The following is a 20,009-nucleotide window of genomic DNA, read 5'->3' as shown; positions in this document are numbered from 1 at the left end:
GTTTTTTGGTTTTTTGTTTTTTGCCTTTTAGGGCCACACCTGCAGCATATGGAAGTTCCCAGGCCAGGGATTGAATCAGAGCTGCAGCTGCTGGCCACAGCCACAGGCACAGCCACAGCAACTCAGGTTGCAGCCTTGTCTGCGACCTACACCACAGCTTACAGTTAACAGATCCATAACCCACTGAGCGAGGCCAGGGATCAAACCCACATCTTCATGGATACTAGTTGGGTTCCTAACCTGCTGAGCCACAATGGGAACTCCAGCTTCTCAGTTCTTTAAAACATTGAGGATGGGAGTTCCCTGGTAGCTTAGTGGATTAAGAATCTGGCATTGACACTGCTGTGGCTCTGGTCACTGCTGTGTTGTGGGTTTGGTCTAAGGCCCTGGAATTTAAGCATGCTGCAGATACAGCCAAAAAAAAAAATGAGGATAAAAATGTTTCCAGGAGGAGTTCCCTTGTGGTGCAGTGGGTTAGGGATCTGATGTTGTCACTGTAGTGGCTTGGGTTGCTGCTGAGGCAGGGGTTCTGTCCCTGGCCTGGGAACTTCCACAGCCACATTTACAGCCAGAAAGAAAAAAGGATCCCCAGGAGAGCACAGCTGTCTCTTCCATGGCTTTACCCTCATCCTCCTTTAGATTCCAAGTTGCATCTCCTTCATTTGCATTTGGCTTGGGTGGGGTGTTCCTTCTCCAGTGGCCCTTGCCCTTGTTTTCCTGAGGAAAATAATGACCTGGCAAATAGTGCCAGCTCCTCTTCATCTCGGGTGTATGCTGGGCTCGTGTAGTGGATTCCCCCTAACTCATCTCACTTTGCCTAAAGGTAGGACTCTCACTGCCCAAGCTCACCTCTGTCTGGTGGGAGGTGCTTTGTCAGGTGACTGAAGAACCGACTGTGCCCAGAGCCTGGCCCAAACATCCAGGCCCCTTGTTTGCACAAACCAGCAGTCACAAGATGACTAATCAGGCTTTGGGTTGAAGTGAGTTGCAGATGCCACTTCCCCTTTTCATTTATGCTTTGTCAAACCTTGTCAGGATCCCCCAGGGGCAAAGGAAACTCTTTGTGGCAGGCAGCTGCTCAAATTTCCTGGGCTCCGAGGGATAGGCCTACACATTTTCCAGTCTGCTGAAAGGTTTTAGCCTGAGGTTTCCTTCCTCCTCCCGACAAGGCTAGAATAGTCCCTCTCCAGGCTGCACACATTTCTCCACTCTCTCTTTTCTCTATTATCCCATAAAGCACTAGACATCTTTTTCCTTCCTCCTCTCCCTCCCTCTCTCCCTCCCTTCCTTCCTTCTTCCCCCTCCCCCGATCTCCTCCTCCTCTTTCTCTCTCTTTTTCTTTTTTTGGCAGTGCTAGTGGCATGTGAAAGTTCCTGGACCAAGGATGGAACCTGAACCACAGCAGGGACAATACCAGATTCTTAACTGCTAGGCCACCAGGGAACTCCTCTCTTTCTTTCTAAAATTTGTTGTTTGTCTTTTTAGAGCTGCACCCTTGGCATATGGAGGTTCCCAGGCTAGGGGTTCAATCGGAGCTGTAGCCACCGGCCTATGCCACAGCCACAGCAACGCCAGATCCGAGCCGTGTCTGCCACCTACACCACAGCTCAGGGCAACGCTGGGTCCTTAACACACTGAGCGACGCCAGGGATTGTACCCACAACCTCATGGTTCCTAGTCGGATTTATTAATCACTGAGCCACGATGGGAACTCCTCTTTCTAAAATTGGAGCTCTTAGAAGAATAACATTTCGAAGTTGGTTGCTTGGGACTGTTTTCACTACCAGTTTTCTTTTCCTTTGAACAGGTAGTGCTAGAAAAGCCCAATGGCTTTAGTTCAAGTCCCTCGACTCCACCTCCGCCTCCGAATAGCAGAACACCTGAGGTAGGTCCCAGCAAAAACAGTGGTAACTACTGCCTAGCCTGGAGGCAAGAAATCTTCCTTCCTGATCCTTTGGTTTTATTGCTTTCTCTCTTTCACTAAATATGAGGGTTATATTTACTTGCGGTAAAAATTCAAACAAAGGAGAAATGTGTAAAGTGGAAATTCTTCTTTCCACTGCTTGGAAGTGTCCACGTTAACACACTGAAGTGGGTGGCTCCATTTAGAGTAAAGCTTCTCAGCTTTCAGTGCCCATTGGAATGGCCTTGGGAACTTTAAAGGATGTGATGCTTGTGTGCCATCCTTAGTGTAATTTAACCGGTCTGAGATATGGCCTGGGCATCAGGACTTTTAAAAGCTCTTCAGGGGATTCTAATGTTTAGATAAAATTCTAGGGTGCTTTTCTATACACAGACAGCCACATTTAAAAGCCGTGTGTGTGTGCGTGTGTGTGTGTGTGTGTGTGTGTGTGTGTGTATACGTGTACTAATATATACACATACATCATATATATGTATAAATGTATGTATATAATATACACATACTTTTCACAAGTACGGCCTGATAAATACATTATTTCTTGCTTGCTTTTTTATTTTATTTTATTTATTTTTTATTTTTTCCCGTCGAACAGCATGGGGACCAAGTTACACATACATGTATACATTCTTTTTCCTCCCATTGTTCTGTTGCAGTGTAAGTATCTAGACATAGTTCTCAAGGCTACATAGCAGGATGCTTTTTTATTTTTTTAAACTGAAGAGTATATTATAGCATTCTTTCCACATTAGTACTTGTAGATTTACCTCATTCTTTTGAATAATGACATAGTATTTCTTTCCATGGCTGTATTTTTTTTTAATTCCATTCCCTCCCTCAGCTTTATTGTTGTATAATTAACAAATAAGCATGGGTGTGCTTTTTAAATTTAAAAAATTTTTTTGCTTTTTAGGGCCACACCCGTAGCACATGGAAGTTCCCAGGCTAGGGGTCAAATCCGAGCTACAGCTGCTGGCCTACACCACAGCCACAGCAGCACTAGATCCAGGCTGTGTTTGTGACCAACTCTGCAGCTCATGGCAACGCTGGATCCTGGACCCACTGAGCAAGGCCAGGGATCGCATCCACATCCTCAGGGATATGAGTCCACTGCGCCACATGGGAACTCTGCATGGCTGTACTTTTTTTTTTTAATTACTCAATGAATTTATTACATTTATAGTTGTAAAATGATCATCACAATCCAATTTTACAGGATTTCATCCCACAACCCCAGCGTATCTCCTTCATCCCCCGAACTGTCTCCTTTGGAGAGCATAAGTTTTTCAAAGTCTATGAGTCAGTATCTGTTCCGCAAAGAAGTTGATTTTGTCCTTTTTTCAGATTCCACATGTCAATGAAAGCATTTGATGTTGGTGTCTCATTGTCCGACTTAGCGTGATAATTTCTAGGTCCATCCATGTTGCTGTAATTGCCGTTATTTCTTTCCTTTTAGTGGCTGAGTAATATTCCTTGTGTATATGTACCACATCTTCTTGATCCACTCCTCTGTCAATGGACACGTAAGGTTGTTTCCATATCTTGGCTATTGCAAATAGTGCTGCAGTGAACATTGGAGTACATGGGTCTTTTCAAGTCATGGTTTTCTCTGGATAGATGCCCAGGAGTGGGATTGATGGATCAAATGGTAGTTCTCTTTTTAGTTTTCTGAGGCATCTCCATACTGTTTTCCACAGTGTTGCACCAGTTCACATTCCCACCAACAGTGTAATAGGGTTCCTTTTTCTCCACACTCTCTCCAGCACTTATTGTCTATAGACTTTTAGATGCTGGCCATTCTGGCTGGTGTAAGGCAGTACCTCATAGTGGTTTTGATTTGCATTTCTCTAATAATGAGTGATGTTGAACATCTTTGCATGTGTTTTTTGGCCATCTGTGTGTCTTCTTTAGAGAATTGTCTGTTTAGCTCTTCTGCCCATTTTTGGATGGGGTTGTTTGTTTTTTTGGTATGGAGCTACAGGAGGTGTTTATAAATTCTGGAAATTAATCCCTTGTCAGTGGATTCATTTGCAAAGATTTTCTCCCATTCTGTGGGTTGTCTTTGTGTTTTGTTTAGGGTTTCCTTTGCTGTGCAGAAACTTCTAAGTTTAATTCAGTCCCATTTGTTTATGTTTGTTTTTACTGTCATTATTCTAAGAGGTGGATCTGAGAAGATGTTGCTGTCGTTTATATTGGAGAGTGTTTGGCCTGTGTTTTCCTCTAAGAGTTTTCTCGTGTCTGGTCTTATATCTAGTCTTTAATCCATCTTGAGTTTATTTTTGTGTATGGTGTTAGGAAATGTTCTAATTTCATTCTTTTCCATGTGACTGTCCAGTTTTTCCAGCACCACTTATTGAACAAGCTGTCTTTTCTCCATTGTATATTCTTGCCTCCTTTTTCATAGATGAGTTGACTGCAAGTGTGTGGGTTGAATTCTGGGCTTTCTGTCCTGTTCCACTGATGTCTATGTCTGTCTTTGTGCCAGTACCACATGGTTTTGATGACTGTTGCTTTGTGGTATAGTCTGAAGTCCAGGGAGCCTGATGCCTCCAGCTCCATTTTTCTTTTGCAGGCTATCTTTGGCTATTCTGGGTCTTTTTGTGCTTCCAAACAAACAAATTTTAAAATATTTTGTTTGAGTTTTGTGAAAAATGTCCTTGGTAATTTGATAGGGATTGCATTGAATCTGTATATTGCCTGAGGTAGTATAGTCATTTTGATAATATTGACTCTTCCAATCCAAGAGCATGATATGTCTTTCCATTTGTTTGTGTCTTCTTGGATTTCTTTCATCAGTGCCTTACAGTTTTCAGAGTACAGGTCTTTTGTCTCTTTAGGTAGGTTTACTCCTAAGTATTTTATTCTCTTTGATGTGATAATAAACGGGACTGCTTCCCTAATTTCTCTTTCTGATCTTTCATTGTTAGTATATATAAATGCTGTCAATTTCTGTGTATTAATTTTGTATCCTGCGACTTTGCCAAATTCATTGATGAGCTCTAACAGTTTTCTGGTAGAGTCTTTAGGATTCTGTAGGTATAGTATCATGTCATCTGCAAACAGTGATGGCTGTACTTTTTTTTTAAATGTCATTTGTTATTATATTCTTTATATGCATGATTATATAGGACATGCATATTGTATAAAATTAGGGAAATTCAGAAACCCAGAAGAGTTGAAAGAAGAAAAAAATATCAATTGTAATCTATCCAAAGAAAGACCCAGTTTGGTGAAATTTCCTTTGTTTTTCCTTTAATGGAAATGTATATATACAATAGTGAGATTAGACTGTAAATGGCATTTCTCTATTTGTCTCTTGCTTGGATGGGTATTGTTTTGGTTTGGGTTTATTTGGCCTCAAGTGCAGTTGAATCAGACCTTCCAATCAGGGCTTATAATTATCATTGGTCCCATAAAGACCTCTCACTGCTTTTACCTTTTTTTTTTTTTTTTTTTTTTGGTCTCCCCTACCAAAAGAAAGGTATTCACTCTAACATGTTCAATATATGATTTAAATATACTTATTAAATAGGTGTTAATTTTCATAATGGACTTGTGCTGTTTTTCTGGGTTTTGTTTTTGTTGTTTTTTTTTTCCTCTAACACCATGCTTTTCAGCTCTGTCTTTGTTGCTATGTTAAAATCTAGTTTGTTGTCTCTAGCTCCGACATGTACAATTTTATAACTCCCTTTTTTTTTTTTTGTATTTTCTAGGGCCGCACCCATGGCATGTGGAGGTTCCCAGGCCAGGGGTCAGATTGGAGCTGTAGCTGCTGGCCTACACCAGAGCCACAGCAACGCTGGATCTGAGCCACGTCTGCGACCTACACCACAGCTCACGGCAACGCCAGATCCTTAACCCACTGAGCAAGGCCAGGGATCGAACCCACAACCTCATGGTTCCTAGTCGGATTCATTAACCATTGAGTCACAACAGAAACTCCTCTTTATATTCTTTTATATCATGAAATTTTTCCATGTCACCAGTTAGTCTTACAAGAACACCATTTGAAATAAGCACATAACAGTTGTGTTCCAGGAAGAGGTTTTCCACTCATTCTCACCTGCCCAGCGGCACAGGCACAGACATAGATAGGGGAGCTGACCTGATAACTTAATGCTGTGCTTCTAGCCACTCACTTTAGATATGCCATTTGGCTTTTTCCCTTCCCCTGAATCACTGCATTTGGCAGATGTGCTGTTGGCAACGTTATAATAATACCTGGCACTGGCACTATCTTTCAGCAAGCCCTCCCGGATATTATCTGACTTGGTTTTGAGGCTGCCTGTAAGGCAGGGTGTGGTAAGGAGTCTTCTCACTGCTTCCCAGGTAGAGAAACAAGGTCCACAGGACTCAGTGATAACACAGTACCAGGGACGCTGTCCACTTCTCTCAGCTGAGCCCTGTGCTGTGGTTTGAAGGTGCTGCTGCGCAGCAGGGAGAGACTTTTCTCTAAAAGTCAAGGGAGTTGTAAACTGAAGTGGGGCAGAGATGGGGGCGAGACCCTACATGCCGGCTCAGCCCTAACCACCCCCAGGTTGGGTGTGTCCGGGGGAGGGATTCACAGTAAGCTCAGTGAGACACTGTTTCCTACATCAAATCAGGAACCTGGACTTATTGGACGCTTTTGCCCTAAAGCTGCCCATCTGCCAGTAACCCTTTATCTGCTGATCTCTGTGTTAGGGGGAGAGAACAACAGAGGATGTGCCTTTGGGAAGTGCCCCGCATGATGGGTTTGGCACAGTCTCTGCCCTTGGGGAACTGTCATCTGTATGGGAACATGGTCCCTGCTCTCAGTAGGACACACATGAGGATGGCATAACCATACCTGTCCATTGGTCAGTTAATACACATATAAAAATCAGGGCCATGTAGGACTTCCTGTGTGGCTCACAACAAAAATTATGTGTCCTAAAATAATCAGGCGATTAGAAGCTGGTTGAGTTCTTTAGGGTATGAAGAGAGACTGTTTTCATATGAATAACTTGGAATTCCTGGGTGCCCAAGACTAACTCTCCCCCCTTGCGTGATGTGAATTCTTTTGTGAGGGTGGTCTGGGCAAGAGGGTCCAGACGAGTGTGCGTGGCAGGTGGATCTTCTCTTGCCAAGTTACAAACACAGTGGCTTCACCTTCCTTTTGCTGCCCTGGCTGCAGGTGGACACCTTTGTAAATGAAGATGTTGAGAGCTTGAGGAAGACTGTGCAGGACTTGCTTGTCCAACTGCAGGAGGCTGAGCGCCAGCACCAGTCAGAGCGTGTAGATTTTGAGGTGAGATTTGGGATTCGGGGAGAAGGTGCCCTAAGGGTTGGGCCACTATTCGCAGGTGCCAGTGAAGTTTTCCTGGAGGCCTGGGGCCCTTCCCATCTGCTTTGCCCTTTCCTGGATATTTCTAGTTTTTGCTTTCCAAGGCTAGCCATCAAACTACAGTTTGATGGTCAGCTCTTGAGTCTCTGCTCTGCTGGAGATGAGCGATGGCACTGGTATGGGAGAGCCGGTAATTCAGAAGTCCTCTCTGTAAGGGCCACGGTGAGAACTGCTGTGCTCTAGGCACCATGCAAGGTATCAAGTTCACCACTGCATCCTTGGTGTCTGGGACAATACCTGGCATCAGGTGGGTGCCTCTTAAGTGTGGACCAGATGAATGGATGAATCGGTGTGGTCACAGGAAGAACTGTGTCTGTAGAATCAGGGCCTTTTCTAGGGCCACTCCTGAGGCATATGGAGGTTCCCAGGCTAGGGGTCAAATCAGAGCCGTAGCTGCTGGCCTACACCAGAGCCACAGCAACTTGGGATCCGAGCCGAGTCTGCAATCTCCACCACAGCTCATGGCAACGCCGGACCCTTAACCCACTGAGCAAGGCCAGGGATTGAACCCAAAACCTCATGGTTCCCAGTTGGATTAGTTGACCACTGAGCCACATCGGGAACTCCGAGAATCAGGGGACTTTAGATTAAGTCTTGGCTTTACTACACTGAACTCTGTAATTTTTTTTTTTTATTAAAGTATGGTTGATTTATGGTGTTTCAGGTGTAAAGCAGAGTGGTTCAGTTGTGTAAAGATATTTTTTATTTAATTTTATTCTTTTCTACAAGTCTTTTTTTAAGTTTTATTGAGGCATAATTGACAGAATTATACTTCATGATGATTTGATGTACATATACATTGTGAAAGGAGTCCTTCCGTCTAGTTAATTAACACATCCATAGTTGTTAACACTGTACTGTGTAAAGAAATTTGCTAAGAAAATTTAAATATTCTCACCATTCCCCCCTGCAAAAGAATTACACCCATCTTTCTCTATATGTATGTATATACTCTTTTTCAGATTTTTTTCTGTTATAAGTTATTACAAGATTTTGAATGTAGTTCCCTGTATCTGTTAATTCCAAATTCCCAATTTATTCCCTGCCCCCCAGCTCTGTGATCGTGAATATCTCAATTATTGTTATCCGAATAATACTCGATTATTATAGAAGATTAAAAAAATACAAAGGCCTGTATTATAGAAAAAGCCTCCCACTATGAAAAGTGTGTGAGGTCTTCCATGCTTTCCAGAAACTTCTTTGAGTATTCTTTTTCTTTTTTTTTTGTCTTTTTGCCATTTCTTGGGCTGCTCTCGCGGCATATGGAGGTTCCCAGGCTAGGGGTCGAATCGGAGCTGTAGCCGCCAGCCTACGCCAGAGCCACAGCAACGCAGGATCCGAGCCACAGCTGCGACCTACACCACAGCTCACGGCAACGCCGGATCATTAACCCACTGAGCAAGGGCAGGGATCGAACCCGCAACCTCATGGTTCCTAGTCGGATTCGTTAACCACTGCACCTCGATGGGAATTCCTCTTTGAGTATTCTTATAGGTACCCCAGGGCAGTTTTCCTAACAGCTCTGTGTGAGAGTAACCATCTGTTATCTGCTTTTGTTCACCCATAGTAAAGTACTTTTTAGGTCATAAATATGTGATGATAGGATTCAGCCCTGCCCAGGCAATCCCCAGGGCTGGTGGAAAGGAATCCCAGGCTGAACTCTTCTTTCCTGGAGCAAAAGAGAGAGAATTTTTTTTTTTTTTTTTTTGCTTTTTAGGGAGGTTCCCAGGCTAGGGCTCGAATCAGAGCTGCAGCTGCCGGTCTATACCACAGCCACAGCAACTCAGGATCTGAGCTATGTCTGCAACCTACACCACAGTTCACAGCAATGCCAGATCCTTAACCCACTGAGCAAGGCCAGGGATAGAACCCGCATCCTTATGGATCCTAATCAGGTTCGTTAACTGCTGAGCCATGAAGGGAACTCCAAGAGAGAATTTTTGAGAGGTGTATTGAGGATCAGGACAAAGGGCAGTGAGAATGATCAGCTACCTCAAGAGGAATTGAAGTCTTATTTGAGCAAATAATTTAACCTCCTTAACCCTCAGTCTCAACTTTTATAAAAAGGGGTCATGAAATATACCTCACGAGTTTGATGTGTGGACTGAATGAGGTAATATATATATATAAATGTATTTATTACTTGAAAGGGTTTTTGGTTTTTTGTGGCCACACCCATGGCATGCGGAAGTTCCTGGACCAAGGATCAAACCCAAGCCACTGCAGTGACAGTGCCAGATCCTTAATCTGCTGAGCCACAAGGGAACTCCTCAAAAGACTTTTGGAAATGAAAGCTACCCTGTATTAACAAGTGGGTTGTCCCATCCTAAATAAATTTGACATAAGGTAATACTAAGATTAGTTTGGTCTCAGAACAAAGTAACTGTGCAGTAAAGTAGTTTGTTGTATCTATTTCAGATTCCGCAATTTGGGTAATTTGGTTGAGGATGAATCAGTTCAGTGACCAGCTGTTCTTTACCTTCTTGGAGCAGAACAGGAGGAAGGGGAGGTTGAGGCTGCAGCACTGACCAGACTGTGAATTTCAGAAAGAAATGTTTACATAGAGACGCGTCATGTTTACATAGAGACGCGACCACAGAGTGGTCTGCTAGCCCTGGGTTTCAAAGCTTGAGCCAAAGGGTCCTAAGTAAAAGCCCAAGGCTAGGAGGCTCCTGACAGCCTTAACCACACAGGCTTCTTACAAGGGGCTGTTGTTCAACCCTGTGGCATGTAGCACCCACCTGCCGTGTGCTCCATGAGTCACTCCCACTATCGGGTAGGTCACCACACCCTCTTGTGATTAAGAGGTTCCCTTAGGGCAGGGCTGGCTGGGACAGATGTGGCAGGGAGAGTGTTTTTCCTCCCCTTTGTGATTTACAGCAGGATGTGAGGATCATCTGTGGCCCGATACAGCTGTGCTTCGAGCACACATCAACCTGGGTGCAGTGTTTCTGTACAGAAATGAGAGGCCTTGTTTTTATGTCCCCTGGGGCTGGCCTGTTCCAGGCTAATGGATTTTTTTTTTTTTTTTTTTTTCATTTTAGGCTGCATGCATGGCACATGAATATGGCAGTTCCCAGGCTAGGGGTTGAATCGGAGCTACAGCTGCCGGCCTACACCACAGCCACAGCCACATGGGATCCAAGCCAAGTCTGCAACTTACATCACAGCTCACAGCAATGCCAGATCCTTAGCCCACTGACTGAGGCCAGGGATGGAACCTGCATCCTCACGGATGCGAGTCGAGTTCATTAGCGCTGAGCCACAACAGGAACTCCTGGTCTCCTTTTCTGAACTGGAGGTAGGAAGGGCAAGGTTGTCAATGACCATGGAGACAACCTGCCATGAGGCAGGGTTTGCTGCCATCAGGGAGGATTTGCAGTGAGTTTGCTCTGGAGAGGGCTGTGTGCACGTGGATGCGTCCCCATCACACCTCATCCTGTGCTTTGCTTTCTCCTCCCTGCTTCTGACTTTGGGAGGAGCTAGACAAACTGGTTGCTGGTGGTGTGTTTGACCAGGGCTGGTTAGGCTTCGCAGAGGTTACCTGGGTTCCTTTTCAGTAACCGATCAGGAAGTCATTGTGAAGTAAGTGGGAAGCACGGAAATGGACGATGAAGTTACTGGGTGGCTGGGTGACCTTGAAGAGGTCCGTTGACCTTTGGTTGTGAAAGGAGAGGGTTGGACTAGGTGCACACCCGTTCCATTCACGATGTTGTAGAACAGTTGAGCCCGTGCTCAGTGCTCTCCCGAGCTCTGCAGAGGTCAAGGTACCCAAGGTCTTTGCCGCTGTGAAGCTGATGGTCTCCCGAGGGGAGCAGGTGCACACAACTGACCCGGCGAAATCCGCTCAGTGCTGCAAGCGGGAAGGACTGTGTGTCCTCTGTGGACACACAAAGGAAGGGCCCCTCTCCTGAGCTCAGAGGCTCCCTGGGAGAAGCCGTGTCTAAGCTGAGACCCAAAGGATGATTAGGAGTTGGCAAGATGCACGTGGGAGGAAAGGAGGCACGTTCTCTATTTTTTTCACTCTAAAGTGTGCTTCTGTCCTTTCCAACCTGGCTTATCATCTTTGACAAAGAACAGGTTCTTCCTGGTGCCAGTAGCCCTTCTGGGTGCCATTTCAGCCTTTGTATGCTAGCTGCAGCAGGCTTTCAGGGAGGGCGAGGAAGAGTGGGAGACAGAGGAAGGACAGGGAGGTATCCTGCCCTGGAGTCTTTGCATTAGGAAGAAAGCCACAGCACTGGAGGCCCTGGAGGGCTGGTGGGGATGCTGAAGAAGCTGGCCATCCGGAAAGCAGTGCTTGTGGGTTCCAGATGTCACTCTAAAGTAGCGCTTAGCAGCTATGCGCCAGTTCGCCCAGGAAATGGAGTCCATGCGCTTGTCCTGGAGCAGTGAATGGGAGATGGTGCTCATCGCGGTTGCTGTCCTCCTCCCATCACTGAGCTCAGATTCCTGGGTTCTTTTCCAAGGATTTTATCCACGTCTGCCCCTCCACACCCTTAACATGTCCCCATCCTGTGTCATAGGCCACACTCAGCCGGTACCAGAGAGAAGCAGAGCAGAGTCACGTGGCCCTTCAGCGAGCGGAGGACCGAGTGGAGCAGAAGGAGGCGGAAGTCGAGGAGCTGCAGAAGCGCTTGCTGGGGATGGAGACGGTAATCAGAGCCTTGCTCTTCAGTCCCCAGATTCCTGGGCCAGAGGGTGCCCCGAGTTTGAGTGAGATGGTTGCAGAAATGCTCCTTTTCTGAGCAGCTCCAGAAAAGCACATTTCACAGCTTCCTTTGGCGAATCCTTTCGAGTTGAACCCATCTTCATTTTCAGCGGGTTCTTGCAGAGCTGCTCTTTGGCCTTTGAAGACTGTTCTCAAGGAGCCACTCGGCCTGGTTTCTCGGGGATTGGTAGCTCTAGCTGGCAGGTGGGCCTGGATGCAGGGCCAGACTCTCCCTCCAGGCAGCTGGGTGAGGCTGAGAAGTTTCTATGTGCTGAGGGTGGGAAGGGTTATCCCTCACAGGGGAGGGCGCCCCATCAAACCAGCTTGGCCTGCTGCTCTTTGGCGGCTGTCCCAGGCCCAGCGGGGGCTGAGCCCCAGCCCTAGTGCCCACCTCACCCCAAACGCAGAAGCTGTTGCCGTCTCCTCGTCCTAGATTTCCTTTCCTTTGGCTCATCCAGGAGCATCAGGCGTTACTGGCGAAGGTCAGGGAAGGGGAGACAGCCCTGGAGGAACTGCGGGGCAAGAACAGCGACTGCCGAGCAGAACAAGAAAAGTAAGGGCCCTTGTTCGCCGTGAGGCTGGGGTGCAGGGAGGGGAGGGCACAGACCTGGGGAGGAAGCTGGTGCTGATGTCAGATCTTCCAGCTCTGACTCACCAGGTGTTGCGCAGGGTAGGGCCCTGCCCGGGGAGATACTGTTTGGGAAGCTGCCATCTCCAAGGAGCTCATTTTCCATGGAGAAATAACCTGAAGAAAAGGCTTTCGCAGCTTTAGAGCCAGGGGCAGGCGGGAGCTGGTAAAGCATCTGCCGCTGCCGCACGTTGTTCTCTGATTGCTACACTGGCTGTGGAAGTGGTGTCATTACACCACCGCTCACTCCCCCCGGAACAAAAGCCATCTGTAAACTCTCTAAGGGTAAAATCAAATAACTTCCTTGCAAGTCATGCTCATGAAAATACAAACGTGCAGTTTGTAGAGAGATACTGAACGTCTTTCCTCCAAACCGACTCAGAGGCTGAGACCCACCTGTCAGCAGTGGCATAGAGGGGATCTCTCTGAGGTCCTTCCTACTCCAGAGTTAGAGAGTTTCGCAAAGTCCCTCTGGTCAGAGGGGATCAGAGGCCCCAGACCAGTGAAACCTACAGAGCAAAGATTGAACCATTGTTGGACCTTCACAAATTTAGAACTTCTTTATGTTGGCACTTAATATCTTATATCTCAAATGATAAATCAAATTTAACATGAGCATATCAGTCAGGTCTTCGTTGTGTAAGTCGGACCTTTCTAAATTCCGCAGACATTACCTGCAGGGCTTTCTCAGGAATTCCTAGGTGAGCAGACATGATCCTTGCCGTCTTGGACCCCTCGTCTCCTTGGGGCATTTTCTTTCCTTTGGGATAAGCTTGATCTAGGCCTGCCTGGCACGGAAAATGCAGATATCTGTAGCCTTCCTTCAGACTTGATAGCAGAATCGCTTTAAATTGCTCAGCCCTCCCTCCTCAGTGGTGGAGGTGCTCACGGGCAGGTGACTGGGTGGAAGGAGCAGGAGAAACAGAAAAACCAGATAATCTAAAACTGACTTGGTGGAGTTCCCACTGTGGCTCAGTGGTAACGAACCCAACCTGACTAGTATCCGTGAGGATGTGGGTTCAGTCCCTGTCCTTGCTCACTTGAGGCGTTGCTGCAAGCTGCTGGTAAGCCGCTGATGAGGCTCAGATCCTGAATTGCTGTTGTTGTGGTGTAGGCCAGCAGCTGCAGCTCCGATTCGACCCCTAAGCCTGGACCTTCCACATGCTGCCAGTGAGGCCCTTAAAAAAAAAAAAAAAAACTGATTTGGGAATGGCAACTGACATCTATGCATCATAAATGCTGATTTTCTTTTTTTTTTTTTATTCCCCCTCTGACCGCACCCACAGCATATGGAAGTTCCCGGGCCAGGGATCAAATCTGAGCCACACCTGCAGCAACACCGGATCCTTAACCCACTGTGCCACAGCAGGCACTCCATTGCTGATTTTCTAAACAGAAGGAGACTAAGAAATAGGGCCCTGAAAAGCTGAGGGTAGACACTTAAGAATGTTAGAAGCTTCGGAAGGATGAGATCGGGGGCTCAGATTGCATTGTCCCCCATGCCAAGCACTGCCCACCTTCTAGCAGCAGGCATTTGTCTGCTTCCTCAGGCAGACCCAGAGAGTAATGGGTGCCAGCAGTTCTTCAGAGCTCAACTCCTAGTCACTCTCCCCAGCCACCCGGCCTTTGGAGAGAGCCCAGTTTGCTTAGAAGATGCAAAAGAAACAACAGTGTCTGGGAAAGCGGAAGACATAGAAACAGACTTGTGTGAAGAGACTTTAAGGGTCCTCAGAGCTTATCTCCCTCTTGATGTAAAATCCCTGCCAATGGCTTGATAGTCCTGGATATCTTAATCCCAGCTCCTACTTGAATCTTTCAAGGAACGAGGAGCTCATTACATGAGGCAGTCCACTTCCTTTTTCGTCTTCTTATGCCGCACCTGCGGTATATGGAGGTTCCCAGGCTAGGGGTCTAATCGGAGCTGTAGCCGCCGGCCTACACCACAGCCACAGCAAATGGGGATCCGAGCTGAGTTTGCAACCTACACCACAGATCACGGCAATGCTGGATCCTTAACCCACTGAGCAAGGCCGGGGATTGAACCCATGTCCTCATGGATGCTAGTCAGGTTCACTAAGCACTGAGCCACGACAGAAACTCTGAGGCCAATCCACTTTCGGGCAGCTCTCATACTGAGAAAGTCTTTCTCGTGTTAACCTAAGAACTGCTTCCTTGGAATATCTACCTATTGGGTTGAGTTTTAATCATGAAACTATCCGCAATGACTTACCCTTTCTTACCTTTCTGAGCCCCAGTCGCCTTATTTGGACCAGATGATGTCTCGTGATGCTTCCAATGTGTTTTTCTAAGGCAGCCTAGCACTTACCCTGGGCAGCAGCAGAGCACTGGGGAATCGGACAGAGGGAATCACACCTGATCAGAACCCCCTCCTCCCCCCGAGCGCAAAGGCCTTGCTGTGCTTGGGTGGAGAAAGCATCTTCTCCCCTGGCCTCAGCCTTCTGGTCTTAACCCCCAGGGCTGCTAACCTGGAAAAAGAAGTGGCTGGATTGCGGGAGAAGATCCACCACTTGGATGACATGCTTAAGAGCCAGCAGCGGAAAGTCCGACAAATGATAGAGCAGGTAAGCAGGGTCAGGTCTTAGCCTGCTCTGGGTCACCCCCATCCCCCACCCCAGAAGTTTCTGCCTTGAGTCTAACCCTGTTTTCCTGTTAAGTCTACACCCTTATTTATTTGCTCCCCTGGGTATCTTGGCTTATATTCATAAGTGGCCCCATAAAACATTTATGGCTACTGATTACTAGGTTAGGATGATGGAGATTTGCTTTCCTCCCATCTTTCCCCTGTTTTTGGTCGTTTGCCTGTGCTTTCCCATGGGAAAAAAAGGACAAGGTTGGTCTCTCTTTGAAGAGTGCTGGTAAATGAGTAATTAAGTCCCAATAAACTCGCTTATCTGCATGTAGATTATCAACCTTTGTACCTCATGGCAGATTTTCCCCTGCCTGAGCTTTAGGGTCATGTACTCAGAATTTGCCATTTTGTAGAACTGTTTTGAGAACATAAGACCTCCTAATTGGGAAGGCATAGTTGCTGCATGTCAGCTCTGGGAGGGCTAGGATTTTTCTCTCTTGTTTACAGCTGTTTCCTATTGTCTGGAACAGGGCCTGCCTCAGCTATGGTAAACACTCAATAAATACTTGAGTGAGTACATAATTTGTGTCTCCCAAAGTCAAATGGAATGGTGTTTTTTTTTTTTTTTTTTTCTTTTTTTGCCTTTTCTAAGGCTGCTCCCACAGCATACGGAGGTTCCCAGGCTAGAGGTCCAATCAGAGCTGTAGCCGCCGGCCTATGCCACAGCTCATAGCAACACTGGATCCTCAACCCACTGAGCAAGGCCAGGGATCGAACCTGCAACCTCGTGGTTCCTAGTCGGATTCGTTAACCACTGAGGCATGACGGGAACTCCAAATGGAATGGTTTTTGAACCATCCATTATTTTGGATTATCAGGGTGGTGTTCCCCTCACACCCCTTGCTCCCATACCTGGGATAATCGAGAGTTTAACATTCACTGAAACACGGCTTTTATAGAAAAGCCGAGCAAGTCACACGAAAGGTGCCAAACTGCCCTTTGTCTCTGCTGGCTCCTCCATGGCAGCAGGGTGAAGTTCGATGCATATGTAATCAGTCACTTCAAATCGAGCTTTGGTGTCTCTCCCACATCTTTGCAGCTCCAGAATTCAAAAACTGTGATCCAGTCAAAGGACACTGCCATCCAGGAACTCAAGGAGAAAATTGCCTACCTGGAAGCTGAGGTGTGTGTTCTGGGCAGCCTGGGAAGGGAGTGGACTGTTGGAGAAAAGACTGGACATAAAGGAGAGAGAGATTCTGGAGAGGGCTTTGGTCCTGTCTAGTTGTTGCTTGGAAGCGTGTGTCTGGGGTTGTTGGTTGGTCTTCGGTTCTGCTGAGTACGTGTTTTCTGAGACCTTTCAGGGACTCGCTAACAATGGTAAGACCTGTCCTCAGTCTGAAGGGACACAGCCTCATGGTGCAAACCCCATGCCATGGCAGCAGGGAGGCGGGCTCTTCATTCTGACTATGTGGGCTCAGCAGAGGAGCTGACCATGGAGCTGGGCTTTGAAGGAGGAGGCAGTCTGTAGGGGGAAGCGATGGGCTGGATTAACTAATGAGTTCTTCTTGGTCTGATTCCTCCTGTATCCCAGAGCCCTTCCTGCCCCTTAACTGACTACCTGAGATTGCTTTGCAGCCATTGTGTGAAGGTCCCAGTGGGTGGGAAAGATAAAAGAGATGGGAGACAGGGTGGTTTGTCTCCAGGGAGTTTGCAGTCAGGATTTAGAGATAAAATACATTAAAAAATCTATATCTAAGAATATTTTATAGGAAATCCTGTTGACAAACACAAGTACATATCTCAACTGCCTACAGGAAATTATATGCGGGACGTGTACAGAGGGGACGGATATACAGGAGATGATCAGTTATTGAGCGAACATCCTCAGGGAAGGAGGCTGGAGCAAGTGCTGGAGGGAGAGAGCAGTCTGGGGTGGTGAAGGGGAGGGGAGGGCATCCCGGTGGCACGGGAGGGATGGGGGTGACAGCCGCACACACAGCTGGAGACCAGAATGAGCTAGTAAACTCTGACGAATGGCACACCAGGAAAAGGCCAAGTCTAACCTCATCACTTGTGTTACAGAATTTAGAGATGCATGACCGAATGGAACACTTGATAGAAAAACAAATCAGTCATGGCAACTTCAGCACCCAGAACCGGGCCAAGACTGAGAACCCGGGCAGGTGAGTTGGCTGTGCCTGGAGTGGGGTCCAGGTAGCAAGCGAAGGAAAGAGGGACAGAGCCATGGGAAGGAAACCTTTAGTGCCAAGGCCAGGACTAGCTCTTTTAAATCCAGGTTTATTCTCTCAGTCTAATGTGGCCTGTTCTCCACCTGAACCATTTTCTAACTGGGTTAGAGGCGATCCTAATACCCCAACTCCAAGGAGGCCCATAAGCAGCTGCTAGAAGAGTCTGAACCCCTTGGAGTATATGCAAAATGGTGAATGTGGGAGTTACCACTGTGGCTCAGTGGGTTAAGAATCCAAATGCAGCAGCCCAGGTTGCTGTGGAGCTGAAGGTTCGACTCCTAGCCCAGCACAGTGGGACAAAGGATCCAGTGTTACTGCAGCTGTGGCATAGGTCTCAGCTGCATCTCAGATTCAGTCTCTGGCCCAGAAACGTCACATATGCCGCAGGGGCAGTCATAAAATTAAAAAAAAAAAAAAAATTGTGCGTGTCCTAAGGACGTATTTCTAGAGAGCGGACCTTATGCTTCCGAGAGATTCACAGAAAGGTCCAAGACTGAAAAATAAAATCAAGACTCCCAGCCATACCCACGCCTCAGTGGTTCAACTGCACCCTCTCTTTTCCCCACCCTGCCACCACTCTCCTAAGCTCTTGGCAGTTAGTGTTTCACAGCGCTGAACCAATGGTCAGCCAGCCCTGAAGTGTCGGACCCAGAGGCCAAGTGGAGGGGCGGCTCTGCAGGGTGGGCAATGACACAGCACTCAGCGTTTCCCACTTCCTTTTCAGCGTTAGGATATCCAAGCCCCCCAGCCCTAAACCCATGCCTCTCATCCGAGTGGTGGAAACATGAGCTAAAGGAGACGGATGCTGATGCTGCTGCTGCTGCCACCTCAGGCCTGCGGAGGAGCCCCCACCCCTGGAGGCTGCTGGCCCCAACTTTGATTTCCTGACTGTTCCCTGGCTGCAGTCAGGGTTCACATTTCCAAACTCTCATCCTCTGGGCACTGGGCAGTTGGAGGCTGAGCGCCCCCTCCGGACACTGCAGCCTTCTGGAGGCTGCTATCCTGCCCGTGGGAGCCAGGGCAGCATCCTTATTCCCGTAGTTATTATTCTTCTCTGTAGCAGAGCCTCCCTTCTGTTGTAGACTGGAGTTCAGCTGTCCCAGATGCCAGGCCCTCAGCGGGTTCGGAAAGGTGACAAGAGCTGCCTCAGCCCTGGAAGCTGGAGGCACAGATGTCTGCAGTGACTGGAGAGTGTCCTGGGGGAGCCAAGTTCCTTCCGTAAACACAGCTCAGTTCTTAGCAACAAACTGTTTGTTTTTCTACTTGCTCCACCCTCAGCCCAGGCTGACCTCGGCCTCCGACGGATAGACAGTGGGGCTACTTGTCATGGCTTGGTCAGAGTCAGTGAACCTTGACTTTGACTGGATGGCCTGGTCTTTGGGGGAGGGGAATGGCCTTCAGGGAGTAGCTCTTAGCAGAAAGACTCCATAAGGCCATGGACAGTTACGTGGGACTTCTTTCTGCTGTGAAGACTCCCAGAATCTCTTAGGGTTTTCCCCTGAGTTGCAGTGCAAGATACACCTTGGTCTTCTGACTCAGAGCCTGAAAGCTGTTTTCATTGGGTTCCATCAATCTCAGCGAAACTGTCACGGTATTTATTTTGCTAAATTATTGGTGTTTTTGCTTACAACTCACGACTGATTTAATACCAGAGTTCTACAGCCTTCTCTCGCGGTGTTTGGACTTGCTCGACACAGGGAAAGACTGTTCCCACTGGTCCATTTGAGAATGACATTGTTATAAATCTTTTTTCTCTCTTTCTTCCACCTGCTGCTTTTCCCTTCCTCCTGCAAACCTGCTCTGTACCTCAGGGAGGCAAGTATATTTGCCCTGAGGCATCAGGGTTCTGAGTATGTGCTGTTTGAAAGGGACTGACTTCTTCCCTTGACCCCCTACCCCATCCTCCTCTGCAGCACAACCGGTCTGTTATCCTGGCTCTGAATGCACCTGCTACTCATCGTGTTTCCTTTAGGGCTCTTCCTGCAGCCTCAAGAAGGAGCTAAGCATCAGAATGTGGTCCTATGGGACACAGAGAAATGAAAACCAAACATGAATTAAGTCTTTAGGTTCTGCTTGGCTCAAAACCAGAAGCCTTAAGTCTGTGGTTTCTGTGCATCAGGACTGGGCTCCCGTGCTGGCCTTGTCCGCTGTGGCGGTCTGGTGTTCTTCGTGCCGTTCCCGCTTGTAAAACGAGACCAAAGGACCAGATCATCTCCATGGGCTCATCCAGTTCTGATATCCTCTCCGGTGGCATAGTCTTTATAGGGTGACTTTAATAAATTATGTTAACATGTCTTTTTGAGCTCCTGGCCTGGTTTCTTTTCACTTTTCGGGAAGGATCAAAGAATATAGTTTTAGGAATTCCCTGGCTCAGTGGGTTAAGGATCCGGCATCATCACTGCTGTGGCTTGGGTCTGATCCCTGGCCTTGGAGCTTCTGCATGCTTCATGCGTGACCAAAGAGAAAGAAAGAACATAATTTTAGTTGCCTCTTGTAGATGGACCCCCTGCTGTCCACATCTGGATGGTATGGAGGCATCTGCAACACT

General features: G+C 47.3%; 1 protein-coding gene across 3 annotated transcripts in view; it reads left to right on the top strand.

The window, feature by feature from the left end:
- Positions 1 to 19,756, top strand: part of TUFT1 (tuftelin 1) — a 54,753-nt gene extending 34,997 nt beyond the window's left edge. For all 3 annotated transcript variants that reach the window (NM_001435347.2, NM_001435343.2, XM_085020897.1), the window contains 8 exons: positions 1,808 to 1,885; positions 7,077 to 7,190; positions 11,810 to 11,938; positions 12,453 to 12,547; positions 15,099 to 15,204; positions 16,312 to 16,395; positions 17,295 to 17,395; positions 18,186 to 19,756. In NM_001435347.2, coding sequence (NP_001422276.2) covers positions 1,808 to 1,885; positions 7,077 to 7,190; positions 11,810 to 11,938; positions 12,453 to 12,547; positions 15,099 to 15,204; positions 16,312 to 16,395; positions 17,295 to 17,395; positions 18,186 to 18,249 — 771 coding nt within the window. In that variant the 3' untranslated portion in view covers positions 18,250 to 19,756. The remainder of the gene's footprint in view (positions 1 to 1,807; positions 1,886 to 7,076; positions 7,191 to 11,809; positions 11,939 to 12,452; positions 12,548 to 15,098; positions 15,205 to 16,311; positions 16,396 to 17,294; positions 17,396 to 18,185) is intronic.
- Positions 19,757 to 20,009: the final 253 nt, after the last annotated feature.

The sequence above is a fragment of the Sus scrofa genome, chromosome 4 (assembly GCF_054392235.1).
Source record: "Sus scrofa isolate SSC_HxYL_T2T_F1_AM1 chromosome 4, Sscrofa_HxYL_maternal_Yorkshire_Landrace_v2.0, whole genome shotgun sequence".
Taxonomy (NCBI): domain Eukaryota; kingdom Metazoa; phylum Chordata; class Mammalia; order Artiodactyla; family Suidae; genus Sus; species Sus scrofa.
This window is presented reverse-complemented; position numbering and strand designations above follow the sequence as displayed.